Source organism: Cydia pomonella, chromosome 22 (assembly GCF_033807575.1).
Source record: "Cydia pomonella isolate Wapato2018A chromosome 22, ilCydPomo1, whole genome shotgun sequence".
Taxonomy (NCBI): Eukaryota; Metazoa; Arthropoda; class Insecta; order Lepidoptera; family Tortricidae; genus Cydia; species Cydia pomonella.
This window is the reverse complement of record NC_084724.1, coordinates 9667589-9694020: the sequence shown is the minus strand read 5'-3', so window position 1 is coordinate 9694020 and position 26432 is coordinate 9667589. Positions and strand designations below refer to the sequence as shown.

General features: G+C 38.1%; 1 protein-coding gene and 1 non-coding gene across 2 annotated transcripts; one reads left to right on the top strand and one right to left on the bottom strand.

Annotated features, from left to right (window-relative positions):
* Positions 1 to 6319: 6319 nt before the first annotated feature.
* On the bottom strand, positions 6320 to 7024 carry LOC133530418 (uncharacterized). The gene has a single exon (XM_061868328.1). It carries the CDS (start codon positions 7022 to 7024, stop codon positions 6320 to 6322), a length of 705 nt encoding a protein of 234 aa, XP_061724312.1.
* Positions 7025 to 17285: 10261 nt separating this feature from the next.
* Positions 17286 to 17358, top strand: Trnav-aac (transfer RNA valine (anticodon AAC)). The gene has a single exon. It is a non-coding gene; the product is annotated as a tRNA-Val (tRNA).
* The last annotated feature ends 9074 nt before the right edge of the window (positions 17359 to 26432 follow it).

The window sequence follows — 26432 nt, the reverse complement described above, 5'->3', positions numbered from 1 at the left end:
TTATACACGAATTCAATTTATTTATTCATATACTCCTAAGTATAGTCGTAGCCCCAGAAACTCAGCAATGAGTTTGACTGTGAGGTCGTCAGTGTCTAGTTATGTAACTAAAATAAATTAAAGTAGGTAATTAATTACTACAATGTAAGAATAGTTACCTTTACATTTGAGTTAATTTTTTTTTCTGGCAATAGTTTAAGGCGAAAGTGGAGGACCCGCGCGAAATAGTTATTTGTGCAACAAGAGAGCAAAGTTCTTATTTGCATCGAGTGACAATTTTGAGTCCCAAACAAGCGAAAGATTCTATAATAGAATCACGAGCATAGCGAGTGATTCTAATTTAGAATCTTGAGCGTAGTGAGGGACTCAAAAGTCACGAAATGTAAATAACTTTGGTCTCGTGTCGCACATACAACTTTTCACCTCAACAGTGAGAACAACACTATAAGAAAAAAAAGAAACATAATAGAATGAAACTAAACCAGTATTAGTATATTATGCGTATATTATATAGCAAATTAAAAGTTAAAGGTACAGTTATTGCAGTTGGATATAGACAGGTAAGTTATCTTTTTGTTTGGGACATTTATATTTGCAATTTGCGTATTTTGTGACTGGAAAGAATGGGAAGCATCCGTATTTTCATTATCGTTGGTAAAAGTAGGGGACTCCGGTCGTGTCGAATTCGTAAAAGTTTCTTCCGATGTTCCCGGCCGTTCCCAGGGTGTCGACTCCGATCGTGTCGAACTTGTCAGGATATCTTTCGATGTCCCCGGATGTTCCTGATGCTTCGACTCCGGTCGTGTTTGAGGCCGTGTGTGTGAAATAACTTTCGATGTTCCCGGACGCGACCAAGGGTCTGAGCTCTTCACATGTATGGATTCTACTATTCGTTGGCAGATTTTTGATTTATTCTCTACAGAATCTTCGATATAGCCTTCGGCTACTGTGTTAGACCTCCAGCCGCCATGGCGTTTTAGGGTGGTGAGGTCGGCTCCCGAATCTGCTAAAAGTGTGGCCGATGTACGCCGAAAGCAATGCCCGGTGTAAAGATGTGGTTCAGCTAATTTCAAAAAAGTTGCGATTTCTCGGGGCGTCCCACCTAGTTTATTTATACCCATTGGTTGCCTGGTACATTTGGCGTTATGATATTGCAGAAAAAAGCGGTCTGTCTTTGTATTTGCAGGACGTAAAGATTTATACCTTTCTACTAATTCTACATACTCGTCGCGAACAACAAAGGACCTGTCAATATTCGTTTTTGTATTTGGCAACTTTATTAACATCAATGTGTCTGAATGCTTTTCAATTGAATTAATTGTAAGATTTAAGAGTTCATTTGTGCGGCATGCTCCATTTATACCAATTATGAGGATGACCTGCAATAAAATAATCACATACCTATATTGAAAGAAAGTTGCAATTTTTAACCGAAAAAATTGCTAACACAACAATTAAAATACAAATATCAATAACAAATTTTATTTGTATATCCTTTTGATAGCCAAAGACGTCAACTTCAACGTTCAACGCGCGGCTACAGCCTAATACCTATCAACCTTCGTGCATTCTGACAAGGTTCGTGATGACCGAATAACTTTGGTGACCGAAGAGCTGGCGGCTTCCTCGCACAACGTATCAGTATTGCGATACAACGAGGAAATGCCGCCAGCATCCTTGGTACAATGCCTCAAGGGCCTATTTTAGATATAAGCTAGTTATAGTAATCATCTGTATATATCCATTATGTATATATAAATATTAAAATTAAACCTTATCAATCATAATCACACTTGTCAACCCAACAAGGTACTTACTTTTGCCGCTAGAAAATAGTTGTTCGGAGCGTCATTAATAAATTTCTCTATGTTAGAGGCCGTAAGGACTTTAGACTTTTTGGATTTATATCCCACGGAGATCCTTTTTAAGTATGCTACGACTTTGGAATATTTTTCTATGTGCACGTCGTTTTTAGTTTTTAATGTAGCTTTCAACATTGAAAAAATACTCCACATTGTAGAAGCTTGTTTAGTTTCAGACATTTGTATGAAATACGATAAAATAACAGTTTCCGACAAAGAATTTGCTCCCTTTTCCATTCTCCATTTGTTGAAATTATCGTACGCTTTCAAATACTTCTCCCGAGATTTATCCGGGAGGAAACTTAATTCCGCATTCTTTATAGTATCTGTTAACTCCTGAGGGGTTAAAATTAGTTCCTCCTCACTACTATCACTCATTTTCTATTATTATAAACTCACTTAAATATCACGACAGTAACCGTTAGAACAAGTAACAATTTTTTTGAAACGGCTATGAAGAGCCGCGCATTTTTTTTAATAATGAGCAGCGTTCGGATACCTCCTACCTGTTCGAAAACAATAATAAAAATGGTTTGTAAAAACGTGTTCAAGTATTATTCTGTGAGTAATTTCGGCTGTGGTGATTATATTTTACACTAGAAAAGTTAAAATATTTGAATATTAGTATATTTATCATAATTCTAATTTATATTTTAAAGTCAATTGTACTGACAAATCATTTGCTTTCATAGGCTTACGTGTTTCGGAACGATTAATTTTAACTTTTTTTAAGGTGAGTCTATTATGAGAGTTCTGTATACGATTGACAGGATTTCGTAAGTTTATGTCTCACTCTTTTTACTAACGAAGAGAAAGAGACAGAGCGAATAGAATCCTGGTATTTCGAACTCGTATTAAGCCCCACATGTTGAAATGACATTCAAATGTAAAGGTCATTTGAATGTCATTTTGTCTCACTCAGTGAGCAAAATGCGATTTTGCTCACTGCTTTTAAGCAGCAATGTATCCGTTTTCGAGCTGCTGAGGTGAAAACACCTTTTCATACAAACGTAGTCCTCATTTTCCTCTCTGGATATTCACATTATTGAAAATATTTTGACACGATTTGTTATATATCAACTACCGCTATGCCCCTACGTTAGATTTTTTTCGAATTTTTAATTATTATAAGAGTTAGGATTCAAAAATTTGTAAGAAATCTGTTATTCACTCCTAATTTTTACAATAATTAAAAAATCGAAAAAAGTAAAACGTATGGGCATGGCATATAGATCAAATATTATGTAAATATATTCTCCATTATGTCAATATCTTCCACTTAATGGTCATGAAAAAGTAGAATGACCCTTTCCTATATCGTTTTTCAATCAAGTACAATATATATTTTCGAAACAGATAGCCGTATATTTGTACCTGGTTTGGGTTTGAAAAAAACGCAATTATATTTATATGCGTGCATTAAGAGGGAAGAATAACTTTGCGATCCTAGCGAAATAACAGTACTTTATCTATGAAATTCTATTTCGGAAAAATACCTTTTCCACTAACTACCTAAATCTTAACAAATCAGTTCAATTTTGATGTCAATCGCTTCAGCAGAAAATATTCTAGGTTTCGCTTAAAAAAAAATTGTATTGCTATTATTCATAAACGTCTACTATGACAAGCCGCTAATAATCGTTTGTCACTTTCCGACGTATTGGTATTATGGACGGCTTGTCAACTAGATGTTTATGAATAAGGGGGTTAGTTTTTCATTGTGTCAATTCGCTATGTGCACGACTGTCACGCAACCTAGCGTCCGCAAGTCTAGGGGAAAACGTCAATTCACTACATCTTATAAAACTACTCCAAAACTAAAATCTACTGAACGGATTTTCATACGACTTTCATCTATCAATAGAGTGATTCTTGAGGAAAGCTTAGGTATATACCTTGTTCTGTTAAAGTTTTGTGTAAATTGGTTGAAATATAACGATGTTGTCGGAAAAAATCACGCTGGCTAGGAGCTTTAATTGAAAACGCTGCCTAATCCGTTTGAGCTATAACAACACAATGTATGGTGGGGTTGTTTCTCATTCATAGGTCTACAAAAAAGTACGCGATGTTAAATGTCTATCTTTTAAGGATAACTTACTATACCCATTCTTAACTTCTAGAAAAAGATTACGTAGTATGTGGCATTTGCAAAGCTATTTATATGGATACATTATTAACAATTATCAAATTAAATACGTTACTTATATTAAGCATTTCATCCAGATTACAATGGTCCCTTACACCATACAATTTAAATGAATATTTCAGGAAATCTCGTAAACTAAAATTTCATTTCGAGCCATATAACTTGTACGAAATGTTAAAGACGCTATCCGCAGTTAGTTCTAATTTTTACCACCTTATGCGCTGGGATCGCTTTACTTACCCCCACCATCACTTCGCACGGTCCCAAATAAATCATGGAGAATCGAAAATATTTAGAAGTGGAAAAACGTTTTCTCCTTTTGTATGGACTATCACGTGGAAAAGAGTGAAATTGAGTTATAGGATTCAGTTTTGCCAAAGGATGTTTTAAAAATTGTTATTTATTTGCCCTCGTATTACTTCCAAGGCTACGCCACATTAAAGTCGCACATTGAAGGTCCCCTGGTCCAGGGAACCAGGAATTGTAGATTGACCGACGTCACGGAACAAACTGCAATCAAACTGCAATTAAACAATTGAGCGGTCAATCGAAGCGCGTGGCGGAACAGGCGGCAAAGGTCGCTGCATTGTGCCAATAAACATACAGATAATATTGGAGGTTGCATATATGTTGTACAACAATACACGGTGTAAGGTGTAACGTGAGGAAACCGAAAGATTTTAACAGTGTATTCCTGTACCCCTAGTGTAAATTTATTCGATAGCGAAACGTGACGTACGCGTTACCGTTAGTCTCATTTTGTATGGGTTTTTGAGCTTCCAAAACGTCCCGCTTGGCGTGCTGTTTCTAAATCCCGTACAAAATGAGACTTGACGCAAACGCGTACCTCACGTCACGCTATCGAATAAATTTACACTAGCGGTTCTGATCACATTTAGAGACTAAAATGTCATACTTATAAACTTTAGATTTCGCCTAGTTTCAGAGTTAATACCAATAAAAAAACCGGGCAAGTGCGAGTTGGACTCCGTACCATTATTTATAAAAACGGCAAAAAATATATGTTTGTTGTATGGGAGCCCACCTTAGATATTTATTTTATTCTGTTTTTAGTATTTGTTGTTATAGCGGCAATAGAAATACAACATCTGTGAAAATTTCAGCTGTCTAGCTATCACGGTTCATGAGATACAGCCTGGTGACAGACGGACGGACGGACGGACGGACGGATAGACGGATGGACGGATGGACGGATGGACGGATGGACGGTCGGACGGACGGACGGACGGACAGCGAAGTCTCAGTAATAGGGTCCCGTTTGACCCTTTGGGTACGGAACCCTAAAAACATCTTATTATAACTTAGTGCAAAACGCCTTTTTGATGACGATGGTGCCCTTATTAGTCTAAATAGCCTCATATAAATGTCAAAACGTGACAAGTAACCTTTGTGAAAACTAGGTTTTACAAAAAAAAAACCATTCATTGCCAGTTTAACCATATCATTAACTTTTTATCAATCATAAAATTGAAAAAATAACAAAACAAAATTATTTATTTTTTGGCGAAAATTACTCGCGAACGAAACCCATGTAATTTTTTTTCCTTCTTTTGGCCTCATAAGTTAAGTGTAGCGGTTTGTCTATATTGTCGTACAGCTGTCTATTGTCACTGGCAATATATTATTGGCCACGTAAACTAGTGTCTTATAGTCTGTCAAGCCATTTGCGTTAATAGAAAAAAGCGGCAAATTTAAAAAATGTAGGCGCGAAGGATTATCGTCCCGTAGAAAGTTTGAACAATATTGTTTGACTAACTAAACTAAAGTGAACTATCAGAACTAACTAAACTATCATACTCCAGTATCATCTGCTAAGTACCCAAATATAGAAGTTCTTTTAAAAGATTTTATTAAATAAATAAATTAATTAAATATCATTTATTTTCAGGCAACTATGGCCCATATAAATACATACCTACAATAATAAAAAACTTAAAATATAAATATCATTTTGACGACGCGATTTTGATTTTTATACTACGTCGGTGGCAAATAAACATATGACCCGCCTTGTTTCCGCCGAAAGCTGCCGAGTTCTTCTTTTTGCCATCAGATATTGGTACTTGGGTAACGTTGAAATGACACTCCAACACATTAGATTTTTTCCATATGTATTAAAATGGTTACATCGTAAAAATTACAAATATCGAATAATCGATAGCAAAACATGCGCGTGAGCGCGATGAAGATCGTAGGGTCTCTGCCGGGCAGCGCCGCGGCGGTGAGAGGGGAGGGCGGCTGCGCCTGCCGGGGCCCGTTCCCCGCGCGTCTCCTCCCGTGCGTCAACGCTTTATGTATTGGCGTTAACATCCTCCGGGGCCTTGAAACCTCCTGGTTTCAAGATCGTTGCTTGGTCATCGTCTTCTTGGTTAGAAGGTAGGGAACAGAGCTTAGAGACAGCTCGTCGAACTAGCCCTTTTCCTGTTCGGACGTCTACAACTCTCGTGACGCCGTCGGATCCTGGGTGCAGAGTTTCGACGCGGCCAAGACTCCACTTCAATGGCGGTAAGTTGTCGTCTTTGAGAATAACTAGGTCCCCAAGTTTGACCCCTTGTCCTGTGGCTCTCCATTTCACACGCTGTTGAAGATCAGAAAGGAACTCCCGAGTCCATCGCTTCCAGAAGTGTTGTCTAAGGGCTTCAAGATGATGGTAGCGGTTGAGGTTCATCTTCTGTGTAGGCGGAGATGGCAACGAAGCCAATGGCCGCCCGATCAGGAAGTGACCAGGTGTAAGCGGTGAGAGATCGGATGGGTCGGAAGACAAAGGTGTCAACGGCCGCGAATTCAATATAGCTTCTACTTGAGTGAACAGTGTGGTTAACTCCTCAAAGGTTAAGTTAGAAGATCCTACTACACGTTTAAGGTGAAATTTCGCGGCTTTAACTCCCGCCTCCCATAAACCCCCGAAATTGGGAGAATATGCCGGACTGAATTTAAGATCTATGCCGTTGCTGGATGCGAACCCATTGACGGGCTCTTGGCTTGCCTTAAGCATACGTTGTAGCTCGCTGTTTGCGCCAACGAAATTGGTACCGTTGTCGCAATAAATAGTTTTCGGTTTTCCGCGTCGCGATATAAATCTGCGTAGGCTTAAAATAAAAGAATTTGTGCTCAGGTCGCTAACGACTTCTAAATGAACCGCCTTTGTGAAAAAACAAACAAACAGGCACAAATAGCATTTTGATACTTTCGCGCCTCGACCCTTTTTGTTCAAAATGGAAAAGGGCCCAGCGAAATCGACGCCGCAGGTCTCAAATGGTGGAGCAGGAACTACACGCGATTTAGGAAGGTTACCCATAATAGGTTGCATGGTTTTAGCCTTTAATCTTTTACACGTGAGGCAGTTGTGCACAGTGCTTCTAGCCAAAACTCTACCCTTAGTTGGCCAAAAATGTTCCCGAACTCCACTGAGGAGTAGCTGCGGACCACAATGAAGTAAACGCAGATGTTCACTTTTAAAAATTAATCTAGCGAGCGGACGTTTGCCATCTAATAGCATTGGATGCCTTTGATCGTATGAACACTGAGCATCATGCAAACGTCCACCAACTCTTAGTACACCGTTATCGTCTAAGAACGGGTTAAGAGATAAAATGCTAGATTTAGCTTTCAATTTCTTATTTTGTCTCAAAGAATTTATTTCATGAGTGAAAGAAACCGCTTGTGACAATTTCGTCAACAGTTGTAAGGAAGTGTTTAACTCTTGTACGGTAAGTGAACCCTTTACATTTTTATTTTTGCATGCATTTATGAAGCGTAATACGTACGCGAACATATTTATTAAAGTGCTTAATTTAGAATATTTGTTAAAATCTACCACCGTAGGGGAATGATTAACTTTTATATTTAAGTTTGTTTTTATTTCAGGTATGTCATCTTCAATGGACGTCATTTCCGGCCATGCATTATCTCCTTGAAGAAGAAAGGCAGGCCCAGTCCACCAGAGAGTATTCCCATTTAATTCCTGACACTTGATACCCCTTGATGCTAGATCCGCCGGATTGTGGTCGGTAGGTACGTGTCTCCATGCATGTTTATCTGTTAAATCGCGAATTTCCTGTATGCGGTTGCAAACGAAAGTCTTAGGCTGAGCTCTGATCACTGCATAATGAGGAAGAAAGTAGCCAAAGTCCGGTCGTGGGACCTTGGTTAAATGCCCCAGCTGTTCATACTCATGAATGAAGTCCATGTACATTTGTTTAATATAAGGCTTACTTTGTAATTTTCTTTCTAAATTAAAGAAACGTCTTTTTGCGATACAGTGAGAATCACCAAGACTTTGCTCTGGTGACGCCTTGAGTGGCATTTTCACGGAAAATCTGCCATCGGGAAGCCGAGTAACATCATTATTAAATTGATCTTCGCAGAATTGTTCATCGCTAGACAAGAGTTTGTTTTTTGTGGGTATCTCTTCGAGTTCCCAGAACATGGAAAGCCTATCTTTTATTTCTCGAGTGAAATTACATTTTATATTTTTACTGGTTTTATGGGTGCGTTCACCGATCGGTCCGGCAACTAACCAACCCAAGTGCGATTGTACTAATGTAGGTTTATTTTTTCCTAACTTGACGAGGTTTTCTTCCACCAAGTCGTAGAACACGTCACCTCCGAGAAGCAAATCAACATTAGAGGGACGGAAAAAGTCTGGGTCTGCAAGATCTATATTTTCAGGCAAATTGAGTTTAGTGTAGTCTACAGGCGCGTTAGGGAGAGTGCCCGTAAGTTTAGGTATAACCAGACATGACACCGATGTATTAAATGAATTAAGTCTTGACTTGACACTTATCTCACAATGACGTTGAGGAATATCAAAGTCGTTGTCATTGATGCCACAAATGGTAATGTAATCTTCATTAGATGCCGGTAGGTTTAACATGCTTTTTAACTTTTCAGTGATAAACGATGACTGACTACAATTGTCCAAAACAGCACGCGCGCGGATTGTATTATATGGACCAACTATGTCTACGATTGCCGTGCACAACAATACTTCCCCGCAGAAAGCAGCATTAACACGCACACAAGGATTAGGTAATTTTGGCTGCCCTTTGGTTTGCCCATCATTGCGAGGAGTATCTACCTTATCTATAGAAATGTCCTGACGATTGTCACAATTATTGTTACTATTTGCTTCATTGTTGTTGCTACTGTTATGCTGTATATGTACTAATGCATTGTGTTTTCTGTTACAGATGGTGCACGGACCCCTGCGGCAACGAGACTGGTGATGACCCGGCCGGAAGCAGTTAACACACAATTTCAACCGCCTCACAGTACTTAACCTTGACTCTGGGTTCATTACTTTAAAATTAGGACAGTACTCAAGCCTGTGGTCTTGCTGACACAAAGCACATTCAACTATATTACCACTCGTTGACGCAACATGAAGCAATTTTGTTTGTTTACCTGACGAATTTTTATTAATTGTGGGACGCTCGATACGACCTGCATCAAATTTACTATATTGTATTGTTTCTAGTACATCTGCTCGATCGCGCAAAAACTGATAGAACTCCTTTAAAGTTACTAAGTCTGACAAGGTACTTCTATGTTCCTCCCATTTGCGACCTGTGGCGGCGTCCAATTTTGAGGACATGTTGAATATGATCAGTGTGTCCCAGTGCTCAGTAGGCTCACCTAAGCTACTTAATGCACGCAAGTTTTTTGAAACGTGGTCAATCATGAGCCTTAATGAAGTATGCGATTCCTTTGTAAATGCTTCTAAATTGTACAAAGATTTTAAGTGATTATTGATCAAAATTCTTTTATTATTAAACCTCTCACATAACAGTTCCCATGCTAAATTGTAGTTATTTGCCGTAAAATCAATTGACTTTATTGCGACAGCAGCGCCACCTTCGAGGGAAGAGCGTAAGTAATGAAACTTATTCATGGGAGGAATATGATCATTGTCGTGGATTAGCGATTCGAACATATCCCGAAATTCCAGCCATTTTAGATGATCTCCGTCGAAGGTAGGTAGCTTGATTGTTGGTAATTTTATTTGTTGGTAATGACCAAACGCAGCACCATCATTAGACTTGACGGATAAATGTGAGGAAGCCGCGTCATTATCTTCTACGGGGCTCAATATGATCCCGGAGGTAGCAATTAAATTACAAATCTTACTTTCGATTCGTTCGCGTTCCTCAATTTCACCTTCAAGCTCTGAAGGCATTACAAATACTTCGATTTGTGACTGAATGTCATCAAACTTTGTTGACAGTTCTTCAAATTTAGTTAATCTAATCTGAAATTCACGGGTTTGTAACGTTGTTGCATTTTCTGATTTAAAACTAGACACGTAATTTTCATACTTTGTTATTTGCCCTTTGATGCTGCTGCGCTTTTGTCTCAAAACAGCTAATTTTTGTTCCGACTCAGTCATTGTCACTTTATTATAAACGCAAACAACGAGTTTAAAACCAACGTAAACTTAAATAAAATAAAAGTGCAAGATCTGACCAGCTAGTCCTTCAATGGGCACAGCATCTAGAGGAGGTGATCTGTGACGCGTCGTCCCCAGCCGCCAAGATACTCGTAGGTACTTGGCGCACGTAATTGCGAGACTCGCGACGATCCCGTGGAACACGAAACGTAGGAAACCTGGAATTTGCGTTTTAGCGAAGTAGTTTATGTTTACAGCAAAGGCAATAAGTACCTGCAGAGATAGTTATTGTTTTTTCCTCAAAAAATAGGTTAAGATTATTAGAATAAGAATCATTTAAAATACGTGCATTTATGCAAAAAGCCTTCACACAGGTGCGGGAATGTTATAAATAAGATATAAATGCACAAGAATAGCTTTATTTTAAATCGAAGTAACTTATTTACGTTAATTAGCACTAAAGAAAGTTATTTATTGTAAACTTTTGTAGATTTACTTGAGAGACCTTTTGTTTATATTAGTAGGCAAGCTGATTCTTTTGGAAAATGAAAAAAAGTGATTTTAAATTTGTATAGAAACCGAAATAGACGAAATAAAAAATAGCCCCACAAAATAGGTAAGTAGTAATGCAGCTTTTGTTGCCTATCGACAACCAAAAACACGTAATACGCAACTCACTGTTCACTCAAATAGAAAAAAGCGGTACAAGCTGTACTTACGTTTTTATTACTGCATATACTTTACACCAACTTAAACCTGGTACACTTTCGTCACAAACAACCACCAACAACGAATACCTATCTTCAAATATTTCGTTGCTCAGGTTTGAACTTTCAATTCAACCGCTCAGTGTCTGTGACCACAAGTTTCGATGAGTGGCGTCGTCGAAGTTTCTAGATAAATCACGTCGGGGTCACCAAAATGTTTCCGCCGAAAGCTGCCGAGTTCTTCTTTTTGCCATCAGATATTGGTACTTGGGTAACGTTGAAATGACACTCCAACACATTAGATTTTTTCCATATGTATTAAAATGGTTACATCGTAAAAATTACAAATATCGAATAATCGATAGCAAAACATGCGCGTGAGCGCGATGAAGATCGTAGGGTCTCTGCCGGGCAGCGCCGCGGCAGTGTTGCCACCTTAGTTTTAGTAAAAAGGGCTGTTGAAGAAGCTAAAAAGGGCTAGATAGGGCTAGATGGAGCACTTGCTGAGCCTTGCTGTATACAGGCTAATAAAACACCTTAATACTGATTTCAATCATTTGTTTAATTTTTAGTTTGACTAACAATATTATCTAAATCGAATAAATTTTGAAGATTTAATCAATCAACTAAGTTCAAAAATTAAAATATTATTAAGTTAATGAATTAAGCTAAAATGATTCATAACCGGTTAAATTTTTTAAGAATTTAAATTTAAAACATAATTATTTACCATATTGGTAATAAAAAAATATTAACAAAAAATAATCAAAAATCAAATTTAACAAAAAATACTTAATCAAAAATCAAACAAAATTTAACAAAAAACAATCAAAAATCAAAGTCCTCATCTGAATCTTCTATGATTTGATTTGGTGGAGCAGAAGAAGTAGATGGCTCATTGCAATCCACGGTATTTTTTGACAATTTGAAAGTGTATTTCAAATTACTTCCACATTTTTTAATTATGTCCTCAGGAAACTTGTGAGAAAAGCAAGTTTGTTTGAGTCGTTTTAATCCCCATCGTATATTCAAAATTGCAATCATTGTTTTTAACCCCATCCTGTTTCTCGTTTTGGTTTTGATCAAGTTCATTGAGCTGAAAACGCGCTCTACATCGGCGTTAGAATGAGGCAAAGATAAAATAATTTTTGCCAATTTTCCAAGCTCCTGATATGGGTTGTTTCCGGCAGCATCCTTATGAACAATCACTTCACACCAAAATTTTACGCTGTCTTCTTTATTCTCCCAATCCTGGTTAGCAATGTGCCTATATTGTGTCAATATTTTATCAATTTCTTCAGGCTGCACACCGAACGATTCAGCAAGTTTAACAATGGGTAGTACAGATTTGCTCTTTTTTAACGTTTCTTTAACAGAAAGAATTGTCATGGTCTCCAGGTTTTTAAAGTTACTTGGCAAGCGCTGCTGTAATTCACTTATTAATTTCAGAGTAAAATCAATGCATCTTTGTTTGAGTGCTTTTTTTTCCGGTTCTCCTTGACTCGACTTACTTAAAGAATCTTCAAACATGTATCCCATGTATGGGTTCGGATCAACATAATCGTTGACTCGTTGAACAAAATAGTCTATTCGGGAATTCGGGTTGATAATTTTATGGCACAAACTTTGAATGAGTCGTTTCAGTGCATCTAGGAGTAGTACCGGATCTGTTCCTTTGCCTTCAAATATTTTCAATGTTTGCTGAACTTCGTTAAGCACTGATTTTAAGTAAATTAAATACAGTTTATTCTTCTCATCTTGTAACATCGAATGTAGCATTGTAGCTGTGTAGCAATTTTCTGGCGCCTGTACAATTCGAAAATGAAGTTTGAGTTCATCCCATTGAGAAAGTATTCGAGTGGCTCTATAGAAATCCAGCGAGTGACACACATCTTTAGAATTTTCAGCGGTTTCTCGCCCACATTTATGGTTTCATAAATTTCTTTGTATGCATCTTGTCTGGATGGAGATAGACAAAACCAATTGTATATCTCTCTGACTAAAAACTCAATATTTCGTGGAATAGTCTCTTGCGAAGCGTGTGATACAGCCAACTGTATGGAGTGGCAAACGCACCTATTCAAAACCAAATGGGGTAAGTTATATTCTTCTTTCAGAATTTGGAACACCCCATTATTTATTCCTACCATTACAGAGGCGTTATCGGTTCCGATTCCCATTAGTTTTTTAATATCTAATTGTAGGTCATTAATAAGACTGATAAGGCTATCAACTATAGATCTGGCATTTGCAGAAGTCAATTGCTGAAGACCTAGAAATGTCGAAATTATTTCGTTTCGTTCTTCGTTCAAATATTTAATCACCACTCCTAACTGTTTTGTGACAGACACATCTGTAGACTCATCAAGTATCAGGCTAAAAGGGCTCGTCCCAATATCTTTGATCAGTAAATCTTTGAAATACGGACTCAGAACTTCAGTTATAATATGCGTACATTTAGTACGATGCATATGGATTTCATTTGCGCCTCCTTTCAGACAGTCACAATTGAAAATTTCTTTGCATAAGTCAGTAAGATGGTCAACACTATTAATTGAAGAGTGTTCTGCTATGTATAAGCTAAGATATGCTTCAGATTTATTGGCACTGGTAGTATCTTCTTTCTGCACAACTATTTTTGTTTGTAACGATGACGTAAATGGAATTGTTTTTTCTTTATGTTTTTTTGTGTCCTTGTGACGATTGATGTCGTATAATTTTGCTTGCATTTCCACTTTACAATACAAGCACCGAGCTTTCAATGAATCTCCTGGCACTGATTTTAACCACTTAAACTCAGCTTCCCACTCTTTTTTGTAATGTTGCTTATGTGCAGTCTTTTTTTGAAGCGGCAAATCCATCTTAGTTATTTATTACTCACGAGAACTTTTGAAATGTTCACAATCACTTTGTATAGGTACGCAGACGAATCAATGATTTAATTTTCTAAAAACAATGCTCGGGGAATACCCGAATCGGAGCGGCGTAGAGATGCGGTATGTTGCCATAATCGAACAAATGCTATCTACCAGAAAAATATAAATAAATCGCAAAATTATGTTAGATGATGATTTCAGATTTTGGTGTAATATTTTCAATAAAGTGAAAAGGGCTAGATAGCCCTTTCCGGGCTAAATCATTTAAAAACGGGTTCACGTAAGGTAAAAAGGGCTAGATCTAGCCCCAAAAGGGCTAAGGTGGCAACACTGCGCCGCGGCGGTGAGAGGGGAGGGCGGCTGCGCCTGCCGGGGCCCGTTCCCCGCGCGTCTCCTCCCGTGCGTCAACGCTTTATGTATTGGCGTTAACACGCCTGATGGTAGCAATAGCAGTCTCCGTAGCCTATGTACGCTTGCAACTTCAGGGACTTACATGCACGTTGCCGACCCTCACACTCCGCACCCTCGTTGAGCTCTGGCAATCTTACTCACCGGCAGGAACACAACACTATGAGTAGGGTCTAGTGTTATTTGGCTGGTTAAATAAATAAAACGAGTGGTATTGCGTCATAATTATATTACCGTTAAGTAAGCTGGATTACTTAATCTCTTTAACACTACTGGGACTAGTTGCTCTGTGAAGCTCGCGAATCCAAAGCTACCATTTTTGAAGTAATTGCAAACCCTTGAATCTAAAAAAATCCTATAAGTATCGAGCATGCATCACTAAAGTTCACGAGAATCTGTTAAGAATTGCGACCTGTAGAAAAGAATATCCGGATATAAATAAAATAAATAAATAAATAAATATTATAGGACATTATGACACAAATTGACTAAGTCCCACAGTAAGCTCAATAAGGCTTGTGTTGAGGGTACTTAGACAACGATATATATAATATATAAATATTTATAAATACTTAAATACATAGAAAACACCCATGACTCAGGAACAAATATCCATGCTCATCACACGAATAAATGCCCTTACCAGGATTTGAACCCGGGACCATCGGTTTCGTAGGCAGGGTCACTACCCACTAGGCCAGACCGGTCGTCAAAATATATGATATACGAAAGCAAAATGTCCGAGTTAAAATTAAAACGGAAAGCTTGGCTAACGCTTCGGTCTACAAGTACGGCCCGAATCGAAGAATTATTAAGACACGTTTAAGATCTTGGAAAGATCTTCAAAAGAATCATAACTAAACAACATGTCAAAATTGACGTTTATTTCGATTCCGCTGTGATCCCAACAAGATATATCTACGATATTTCTAACGTCAAAGTGACATCGGTTGCCCGAATCGAGCTGCTTCTGTCAATTATACGACATACAAACGATATCTAAATAAGAACTTATCTAAACGAGAACTTATCGTTATCGTATTTCATTCTTCGAATTGGGCCGTTAGTCTGATAATAACTCCTTATGCGATATACGGTGAGGTGAAAATTCTTTAATTCTTTATCTCTTACAAGCATTTTCACATCGTATCGGTCCAATGGATAAACGATGTTTCACGTCCTTGGCTATGTTATACCCCAACTAATCGATATACTGTCGCTAAGCAAACTGATGTGAAGCATTTCATCAAGATGAGATCATTTTATTTATACTACTCCGGTGGCAAACAAGCATACGGCCCGTCTGATGGTAAGCAGTCTCCGTAACCTATGTACGCCGGCGACTCCTGAGGAGTTACATGCGCGTTGCCGACCCTAAATCGTTGAGCTCTGGCAACCTTAATCACCGGCACGAACACAACACTATGAGTAGGGTCTAGTGTTATTTGGCTGCGGTTTTCTATAAGGTGGGGGTACTTCCCCAGTTGGGCTCTGCTCTAGATCTGGAATGTCATCCGCCGGGCTGTGCCCTACCACACAAAGCGAGACGACATTCACAATGCCAATACCTGTCTTTTGGACGTAGTTTAAGGACATACCTGGGTTTTAGTATACATTTTACAAAAAATTGACAAAAACTAAAGTATGAAAGAATGGCCGATAAATTCTTTGGGAGGGCTCATAAATGGGTCCACTATACCTGTCAAATCGAATATAAATAAATATTATCAGATCCCTATTACACCTGAGTTAACTGGCCATCTGCTCTTATCTTTTTTTCATGATAATTCTATTGTTTTCATGATAATTTTGTCCACGCCTTGCGCTGTCGTCCATTGCGTTTTCCACCACGCACATCGGACATACATATTTGATTTACCTTCTTCAGGACAGATAAAAAGTTAATTCTCAAACGTGAAATAATGTAGATAACATTATCATGCAAAAAAATGGTGCAATAAACGTTTTCGTCGTCGAAACTTATGTCAGAAATGAATGTGCACAAATCGGATAGCACACAAATCGGACACCGTACTGATTACCTAGAACAAGTAATCAGTACGGTGTGGAGTTAGTATCTATTATGAGGTGGCATCTTAGGTTTCACAGTGTGACGTCATCATGACGCAGGTGACAGCTGACACTTCAAACGCAAGTCTCCTGAATAGCAAAACATTCATTTAAGTATTTAACATAAGTAAATTTATACATGTGTTGGGTCCCGCTGTTTACAATATGGGGTCATCCATTAATTACATCACACGAATTTCACGAATATTGACCCCTCCCCCTCCTTGTCATTGTCACACCTTGTCACATTCAGCAACCCCCGCCGCCCTGGTGTGACGTCACATATCTGACAATCTTGTTATTAACAAAATAAGCAATTCTAATGAAGTATTATTGTAATAAAAAACTATTTGTAATAATAGTAATTTAGTAAATTTATGACACAAAAACGATTAGGAAAAAAAAATCACATATAAAAACTATACATATATCGTGTAATTCGCTGTACTGTTAATACAAAAAAAAGAAAACAATTTTTGTCTGCAATATTTCTAAGTACTTAGTTAATAATAAAACCATAATTATTATTTTTTCTCATATTTATGATTTTTTATATTAGTCATGTAAGTCTGACTTGAAAAACTATGTGTATGTATGAGTAGGGTACAACAGAATCTTAAATAAACATCATTACTAATTATTACAATAATCAGAGTAAACCTGTGATGTTGATATATTAATATTATGTTACGAAATAAAATAAGTCACAATGAATAATAATAATCACAACGATCGCATGCGTAGTTTGTAATGACGTTATGTAAACTAGTAAGAATGCGACTCGTAATTTAGCTGAATCAGTCATCTGTTTCCGTGGTGTAGCGGTTATCACATCTGCCTAACTCGCAGAAGGCCCCCGGTTCGATCCCGGGCGGAAACATACGTTTTGTTTTTTTTATTATTTCATATTACTGATATAACAATGCATAAATATTTTGAATTCTTATTTCCTTTTTTATTATAATCATTATAAATTATTTAACTCAGCATTTCTTTTGATTGTTATCTACCTTAATATTGTATAATTTAGCGAATGACTTTCAAGAAATAAATATTATGCTAAGTATATTTATGAACAATAACATTTAAGTACATATAACATTGAATTACAACTACTGTACCAATTGAATTAATTGAAAATATTTATTTCAGATTTTTATCCATATATGTTAGTAATTAGTATAACGTAGAAACGTCTGTTAATTTTGTACGTAATATTACAACTACATACAATTTATACCTACCTCAACTATAGTTAAAAAAAGCCTTTCTGCAATGACCTCCTGAGTCCTGAATGAATGCTGTTGGTACTGTCCCCTGCCCGTTATCAAGACGATTTTCTTTCACATAGCCGCGTGAAAATCGTCTGTATGGGCCTCGGCAAAGATGCGCCATGCACTACAAAATGTAAATGTGCAATTAACAATGTTAAAAATGGTTCTACCAACATTGTCTTTTACGCCATCTACCGACCAACTATGACACTACGCAGGCAAAGTACTATTCGAACATAGAGAACCATTCGTTTAAGCAAAGTTTAAGTAATACGGCTACTCGCCGCTAGATATCACTACAATAACTATGGAATATAACTATATAAACTTAGAGTAACTTTACCAACATTATTCTTCTACTTCTATGTGTATGACAATAAAAATGCGTATAAAATTACGCACATAACTTAGAGTAGGTATTTATTGTAACAAAGTAGATGCAGAATTTCTTACAAGTGTGTCATCTTGTCATCTAAGACAAGTATTTTTTTAATAATAAAAATAATTAACTGTTCATCAATATTTCATCATTTAATTCTTATCATAAAGTATAGATATCATTTACAAAGAGTGCTGACTCGAATGCACTACTTATCAATATATTAAGTAATATATATCTTTGTATATACCTATGTACCTACCTGCCGCTATTATGGCTGACGTTTATACTTACTTAACTAAAAATCAGATTTTTTATAATTTCCTTTTTTGCGAATTATCTAGTAAAACGCGGAAAAAATAAGCCAATATTTTAACTTAAAAACTGTGCAAACATAGCTTATCCTTATCAATGCATTTGCAGTTCGCAGGAAAAATGCTAAAGATGAATGCACGATAAAAAATGATAACGGCATTAAAATGCAGGACGATGCACTTACAGGGTTTGATGCACTTTTTGAAATGTAGATTCCGTGTACGATTTTGCAAACCTATGAAAAAAAAATATAAACCCTATTTTTTTGCTCAGATTTATACCTTACCCGCATATACCTATTAGTATTTATATCTTACCTGCATATTTTAAAGCGATAGTGTATTATTTAATAAAATTAAACGTAAAAAAAGACTTATGGCGTGACCGCCTATTTATGATATATATCTGCGACAAGTAGTAGCCCACCTGCCTCATTTTGATATCGTTGTTTAGAAAATTATATTTTAACGGATGGTAAGTCGCATACAACAAGTAAGATCAGAAAAAAAATAGCGACTACTCATCAATACCTGACAATAAATACAAAAGAAATAAAATGCCTTTTTAATCTGTAACCACTTCTACAATTTTTTTTTAAATTAAATCACAGTACACACTAATAAACAGTAGGTCTGTTATATGTCTATACAAATCTTATAAAGTGTTAGGAACCCTTCCGGGTATAGGCCTCCTCTAACCTCTTTCACCGTTGTCGGTCTTGTGCCTCTGTGAGCCCATTGCTCAACACTCTTTCTATGTCGTCTGCCCAGCGAGCGCGAGGACGCCCAGATCCTCGTTTCCTACTTGGTCCGTTCCAGGTAGCTAATCGTTTTGTCCAGTTTTCATGTGGCATCCTCGTAATGTAGCCTGCTATTTGAGGCTTAGTGAGTACTCGAGAGCGTCAATTACTGTAGTTTTTTTAGTATATTTTTGTGACGTATTTCATCTATTAACCTGACTATAAAAAAATCGATTGCCTGTTGACATGCTCTAATCTTGTATTTAATATAGCGTGTGATCTCAAACGTGGAAATCCACGTTTAAGATCCGTAGCTAAGTGTGAGAAGGAAACACTTCTTCTTCTTCCTCGCGTTGTCCTGGCATATTGCCATGACTCATGGGAGCCTGGGGTCCGCTTGACAACTAATCCCAAGATTTGGCGTAGGCACTAGTTTTTACGAAAGCGACTACCATCTGACCTTCTAACCCAGAGGGTAAAACTAGGCCTTGTGGGGAGTAGTCCGGTTTCCTCATGATGTTTTCCTTCACCGAAAAGTGGCTGGTAAATATCAAATGATATTTCGTAGGTACATAAGTTTCGAAAAACTCATTGGTACGATCCGGGGTTTGAACCCGCGACTTCCGGATTGCAAGTCGCTCTTACCGCTAGGCCACCACCGCTTCTATTTCAGTATTTTTTTTTTTCAAAATGTAGGAATAACTGATACAAATATAAATTTACTTTTGCTATTACAGCACCACCGTGTACAATATGTAACGTAGCGTAGGTACAAAACTGGCTTAAAAACTTAGTATTATTTTTCAGGTAGGAACTCTTAAAATATTGCATACCTATGCAATTTCATTCGACTATTGTTGGCCGAAGTTTTTTGCCCCAGGCATTGAACCTGCACCTATCGGTTACAGTTTCAATCCAAGTCAACACGCGATAAAAATACAGTGACGTCTTTCATTAATAAATAAATAGTTAAAAAAACTGGAGTACGAGTTGGTGTTATTCAATAAAGACGGGGGGGGGAGGTTTTTTTATTATATATATATATTTGTTTCGACAGAATTTGTTAAAATTTGGTGGATATATCTCGACACGAATTCCATAACGTCGAATGTCATCAACCGACTAAAATGACTATTCGTTCGTATTCGTTATATTTTTTTAAACTACTGGTTCAAATTGAATTAAATTTGAAATATACTGTGTTTATACAATGCCTGCTTGGTTACTGAAAATTCAGGCTTCTAGTTTTATCCAAAACGAAGTTACAGGGGGGTCGAAAATGCCCTGAACTTTACTTCAAGAAAAAGATGGTACGGCCGTGCCGCTTTTTAACTCGACTTGGCGGGGGCACTGCCGTGCCCCCAGATTCAAAACGACGGATTTGAAACCTTTTTAAACTCATCACAGGCATTTGACGGCAGTATAACATCAGTCATTATTCACAAATTAGTTTATAGAAACTGTACGACGCTCCACTATAATGTTGTCCTTTCGATTGGCGGATGTTTATATAAGACTTTATGTATCTCCTATTCTATACAATATAAGCACAATGTCACCGTATGCCTTATGGTATTTTCGGAATTTAACGGGAAATTACATTTTTTTTTTAAAGAACAGATGTGTGGGTTTCCTTATTTATTTCACCCTGAATGAGAATATTTTCAAACTTACCAAATTTTATCAAAATTGACGAAACAAAAATTCGACTAAAAATATAATTTGGCCCTAAAATGCTTTTACAATTCCTTAAGGCATTTATAAACTGTTATGAAGTTAAATACTCAATTTTTATTGTCATGGTTTTGGACTAAAATAGTTTTCTGACCCTAACGCCGCGGCTTGTGTTAGGGACAGGTAAATGACTATTTTCGCCATAAATTGGGCTTGGGCCCTGGCGGGACTCTAGGCCAAAAAAGATCTAAGTAAGTAGTAAATGAATTTAAAGGATGACTCAAGTTAGAACGGTCGAGGGCCAGGCCGAAGCGTCGATAGTTCGATTTCTGTAGAAACCACCACGTGTTCACCGAATCACCTTCATAGAAAACGAAGTTGTCAGTCGCCTCGATTCAGACCCGGATCATTCTAACATAAGCCATCCTTTAGCCACTCACATGCTTCATAGGTATTTTTCAGTGACCTCTATTAATATAATAAAACAAGGGTGACAGCTGGTAACTACAGTTACCAAAAGCAATTGAGTGGTTAGGGAAGCTTGGGGCTAACAATAATAGCCCAAACTCTCTTGTTAGCAGAGGTTTGTGTCCAATAGTTGAATGTATCATCAGCCCTTCGTCACCCACTGCTGAGCATAGGTCTGCTGTGGCACTGAGCTAGTCTCATCCAGAAGTGAACTGTGAAGGTTGGAAACCTTCACAGTCTCGTGGTATATAACTGGCAACGATTATTTGAATGCAGAAATGTCACCCTGCTGGAGGAATAAAGATCTGCGGGCGATTCATTCTGAAAGAGGCAAGCATCTGCGTTAGTCGATATTTCTGTTATTAGTTTGAAGAACAAACATTTAAATAGTATCAGAAATCTACCTGGAGCGCTTACATTCCCCCACCTCAGATAGACCGTAGCTGTGTACAGAACCACAATCTCCGAATGTGGTTCTGTACAGAGATACGGTGTGAATATTTTTTTTTTTATACTACGTCGGTGGCAAACAAGCATACGGCCTGCCTGATGGTAAGCAGTCTCCGTAGCCTATGTACACCTGCAACTCCAGAGGAGTTACATGCGCGTTGCCGACCCTAACTCCACCCCCCCTCGTTGAGCTCTGGCAACCTTACTCACCGGCAGGAACACAACACTATGGGTCAAGTGTTATTTGGCTGCGGTTTTCTGTAAGGTGGAGGTACTTCCCCAGTTGGGCTCTGCTCTAGATCTGGAATGACATCTGCTGTGCTGTGCCCTACCACACAAGGCGAGATGACATTCACATTACCCATACCTCTCTTAAAAGCTTCTTTCATCCGTTGACGTTTTGGTCCACCAATCCATTCTAGTTGGATGTATATTGTATATAATGGGTATAGACTCAAAATCCTGATGGTGTTATGACCACTGGTTGGAGTTTATTAGCCGAGCACTGAACCTGGCTATCGGAGACAACTTCAGCACGAGTCAACACACGATAAAAATACAGTGACTTATTTAACAAGCCTCAAACAAAGAAACATCAAACAGGTAAAAAGTATAAAAAAGTAAGAGTTAAAATCTTTATTAGGTCATGCCACTTTCCTGTGGACATCATACAATAAATGGAGTTTTAAGGCTCATTTACTTGCCGGACCCTTAAAGGCTTGTTCCAACCCCCTACTACTTAAATGCAGTATGATTAAAACCTGTGTAAAATTTGTGAACTTGTGAATCTCTTCTCGCTTTGTGTGGTAGGGCACAGCACAGCAGATGTCATTCCAGATCTAGAGCAGAGCCCAACTGGGGAAGTACCTCCACCTTACAGAAAACCGCACCCAAACAACACTAGACCCTGCTCATAGTGTTGTACTCCTGCCGGAGAGTAAGGTTACCAGAGCTCAACGAGGGTGCGGAGTGTTAGGGTTAGCAACGCGCATGTAACTCCTCTGGAGTTGCAGGCTTACATAGGCTACGGAGACTGCTTACCATCAGGTGGGCCGTATGATTTTTTGCCACTGACGTAGTATACAAAAAATTCTAAAACGTTAACTTCCTTATTGTTTACAGGAAAGACGCCAGTTTTTCCGAACGTTTTTGATCCGGTTAGGCACATAGGCATGACTGAGCTAGAGATAAACTAATTGAAACTACTTAAGCCATGGATCTTCACACTGTGGTTCGCGGGTAGAATCCTGCTAGCTGCTGTAGAGCTAAAATCCGTACAACCCGGTTCGTGAAAACAACAAAGAGAATCAAAGATGGAAATTGCTCACGTGATTTTTTGTACCGTCCTCCCGATACATTTTTAGTTTTAGTCGGGTGTTTATCGATTTCCGATTGTTTGAGACTTGAGGTTTGAGGTATGAGGCCCCCCTGGCCTAGTCAAGATGACAATCGGAAATCGATATCGCTATATCGCTTTTGGGCGACGGCCAGGGGGCCATGGCCCAAAAGTTTGGAGACTCCTAGTCTGAAGAAGGTGAAATCATGGGTTCAAAGAAGATACAGTATATAAGTAATCCCACCAAAAACATTTTCATGTAAAATGTTGCCAAGACGAAACCGCTCGCACTATCAAAAAGTTATCAGATCTCATGTAGAACCAAGCTTCTACAGGCCCTAACTTCACAAACTCTACACCATAGTCAAAACATGTGGCTTGGCCCTGGAACTACCCTAAGATTTTTTATGATCATCAGTGAATGAGTGAGTCAGTGACGAAATCGGGGTTAGTTCCAAGTGTTAGTTCGAAAAACTCGCGCGGCTAGAAGATGTTGATATCAACTTTAGCCAGTTTTCTCCGAGACCACGGGGACAACGCCGTCCTGGAAACGTCGGAGGTAAATTTTAATCGGTCCACTATTGACGTCATATCCCGAGAATTTTGTTTATCTGGGATAATCCAAACCCAAGATATAAGGGTTTCTAAAAACCGACGAAGAGCTTCGGAAATAGTAGGTAGTGCCCTTGCGCGACGTTTGGCTCATCTTGGCGGGGAGACTACCGTGCCCCCAGATTCGCACGGAATTCACACAGTTCTGATCTCAGACAAAATGTTTGCATCTGACACGGCGCGGACTCGACTCAGTTGCGCAAGTTAAGTCAGTGATCGCTTCCTAGCCGTGAGCTAACAACGATGATCTACAATCTACGCGTTTGCATTTTGTTGTGAAATAAGTAAAATAATTCCCATCATTTCAATTTAGAATCCGCAATTTTAAAGTTTAGTCCGTCTGTGTCACTTGTAGTGAGCGGGACGACAGTTGGGACGGTATTCCACGAGGCCTAATAGAATTCGAGTCTTTAAAAAATCATAACGTGATGTTATCAAGGCACTATAGAACAGGGGGCCTAGCTAAGATGATTATTACACGTTTTTTGTAAGCCAGGCCCGTAATCTGATGATGGAGTTTAGTTATTGACAGAAATTATTTCGTTAATTGTCGATACTTTGGTTAATGCAAACATTACGTCTTCCTCTACCTACCTTCTTAATAGGAACAGTCAAATTCGCTTTTACATCTGTATTACCTGAGAAATATAATATTTAAGGAAATAATTACGACCGGTCTGGCCTAGTGGGTAGTGACCCTGCCTATGAAGCCGATGGTCCCGGGTTCAAATCCTGGTAAGGGCATTTATTCGTGTGATGAGCATTGATATTTGTTCCTGAGTCATGGGTGTTTTCTATGTATTTAAGTATTTATAAATATTTATATATTATATATATCGTTGTCTAAGTACCCTCAACACAAGCCTTTTGGCCCAAAACTTTTTAAGTTTTAGACCCATTTACTGCGCTTTCTTGCATATTAGGCATAGAAAAGATTTCTTTAAAAATTCACAGTCGATTGTGCACTAATTTTGCTTGTCACTGCGTCACCTAGCTTATATAACTTTACTGCAACTAGGCCGGAACGGACACTTTCGATACCCACGAGTTGGACAGTCGGATCGAAAGACATCCGATCTCTATCCGTGCATTAGACAAAGCCAATCACTCAATAAAGTTTGATAAGTCTCTGGTTCTCGCCAAGGAATGCGATATATTCCCAGAATGTTTCTTGAGGCGATTGAAATTAAGAAATAACCCAACTTTAATAGGAACAAGCAAGACATACGGCCTGATTCGAAGAATGAGATACGATAACGATAAGTTCCGGTTTAGATAAGTTCTCATTTAGATATCGTTTGTATGTCGTATAATTGACAGAAGTAGCTCGATTCGAGAAACCAGAGTCACTTTGACGTTAGAAATATCGTAGATAGATCTTATTGGGATCACAGCGGAATAGAGAAAAATTTCAATTTTGACATGTCGTTTAGTTATCGATCTTTTAAAGATCTTTCCAAGATCTTAAACGTGTCTTAATCATTCTTCGAATCGGACCGATAGGACTGTGAGACCATAATGTTGAATTGTGTGGGCATTTTATTGTAGTAGTGTTACAAACTAGTTGTAACATATTTTATGAGTTATATGACCCTATTTTCGATGTATAAACAACTTTAAAATGTATAGTTTTTGTTCATTATTTTTGTGTATAGGTAGTTTTGCATATTGTAATTTTGACAGACACTAAGTATAAATATTTATAGAATTTCTTGAGGGTACTTTCAATTAAAAATTTAGGTAAAAGTATCGTGATTTATGGAATGGAGAGTTTAATATTAGAATGGAAATTGTACAACAAATCCATTTAATATCAGATTTTAATTGCTTGTCGTAATATAAACGAAAAAGTACTGGGAAAGTAAAATGCTCTAGTGCAGAAACGTATTATTTTCTGCGCACTTTGTAAAACAACAAGTACCTACTTTCAGAACAAGAGAAATGAAAAACACTATTATTATTAAAGCCTAAGTAAAATGTACCCAAAACATTTACATGCCCACGGCAGGAAAATTTCCAGTTTTGCCGATGATTTTTGACCCAACTACGATTGTATGGGGGCGTATTTTTGGCGACTGGTCCTTGTGTTAGTTATGAATAGAATAGAATATTTTTTATTGTATAACTGTGTACATACAGAGGTGGTCTATTTTTACATTATACGTGTCAACAGTTGCCTGCTAGGGCGTACAATAAGCCCAGCCCGTAGACCAGTCAAAGGGACGCAGCCATGCGGTGAAATGAGATAGCAATATCACTTGCTCCCTCTAACGCATAAATGCGTGCCTAGGACTGGCCTACGCTGGGCCATCATGTAGAGGAGCCCTCAACCATCGCATGGCCATCGCGCTAGGCCAGCGCTGAACCATCATGTAGAGGAGCCATCAGAGCAATTTTAAAGCCTGTATTAAAATCGGTAACGATAAGTTTTCGGATGTTGTCCGTTCGGCATCGAAAGTGTTCCGTTCCGGGCCGGCGCGTGTTATGTAAGCGTGCTAGATACCGCGCTGCGCTGTCGCGGCAATCCTTCGCTGAACACGCTCCTAGAAAGGGCACTATGTTTTACCTAATTACTTAAGGCATTATTCTTCTAAATATAAACTCGGTTCGGGGCCGATTTTTGAATTTCGAGCGCTCGAATGTCTATTTTTGGACACTTATGTATTTTGTAATCGCGATTTCGGGATTTGTCTCATAGTATGTACTA

Coding starts and splice junctions, on each gene's coding strand:
- LOC133530418 (XM_061868328.1), bottom strand. CDS start 7,024: ATGCTTAAGGCAAGCCAAGAGCCCGTCAATGGGTTCGCATCCAGCAAC.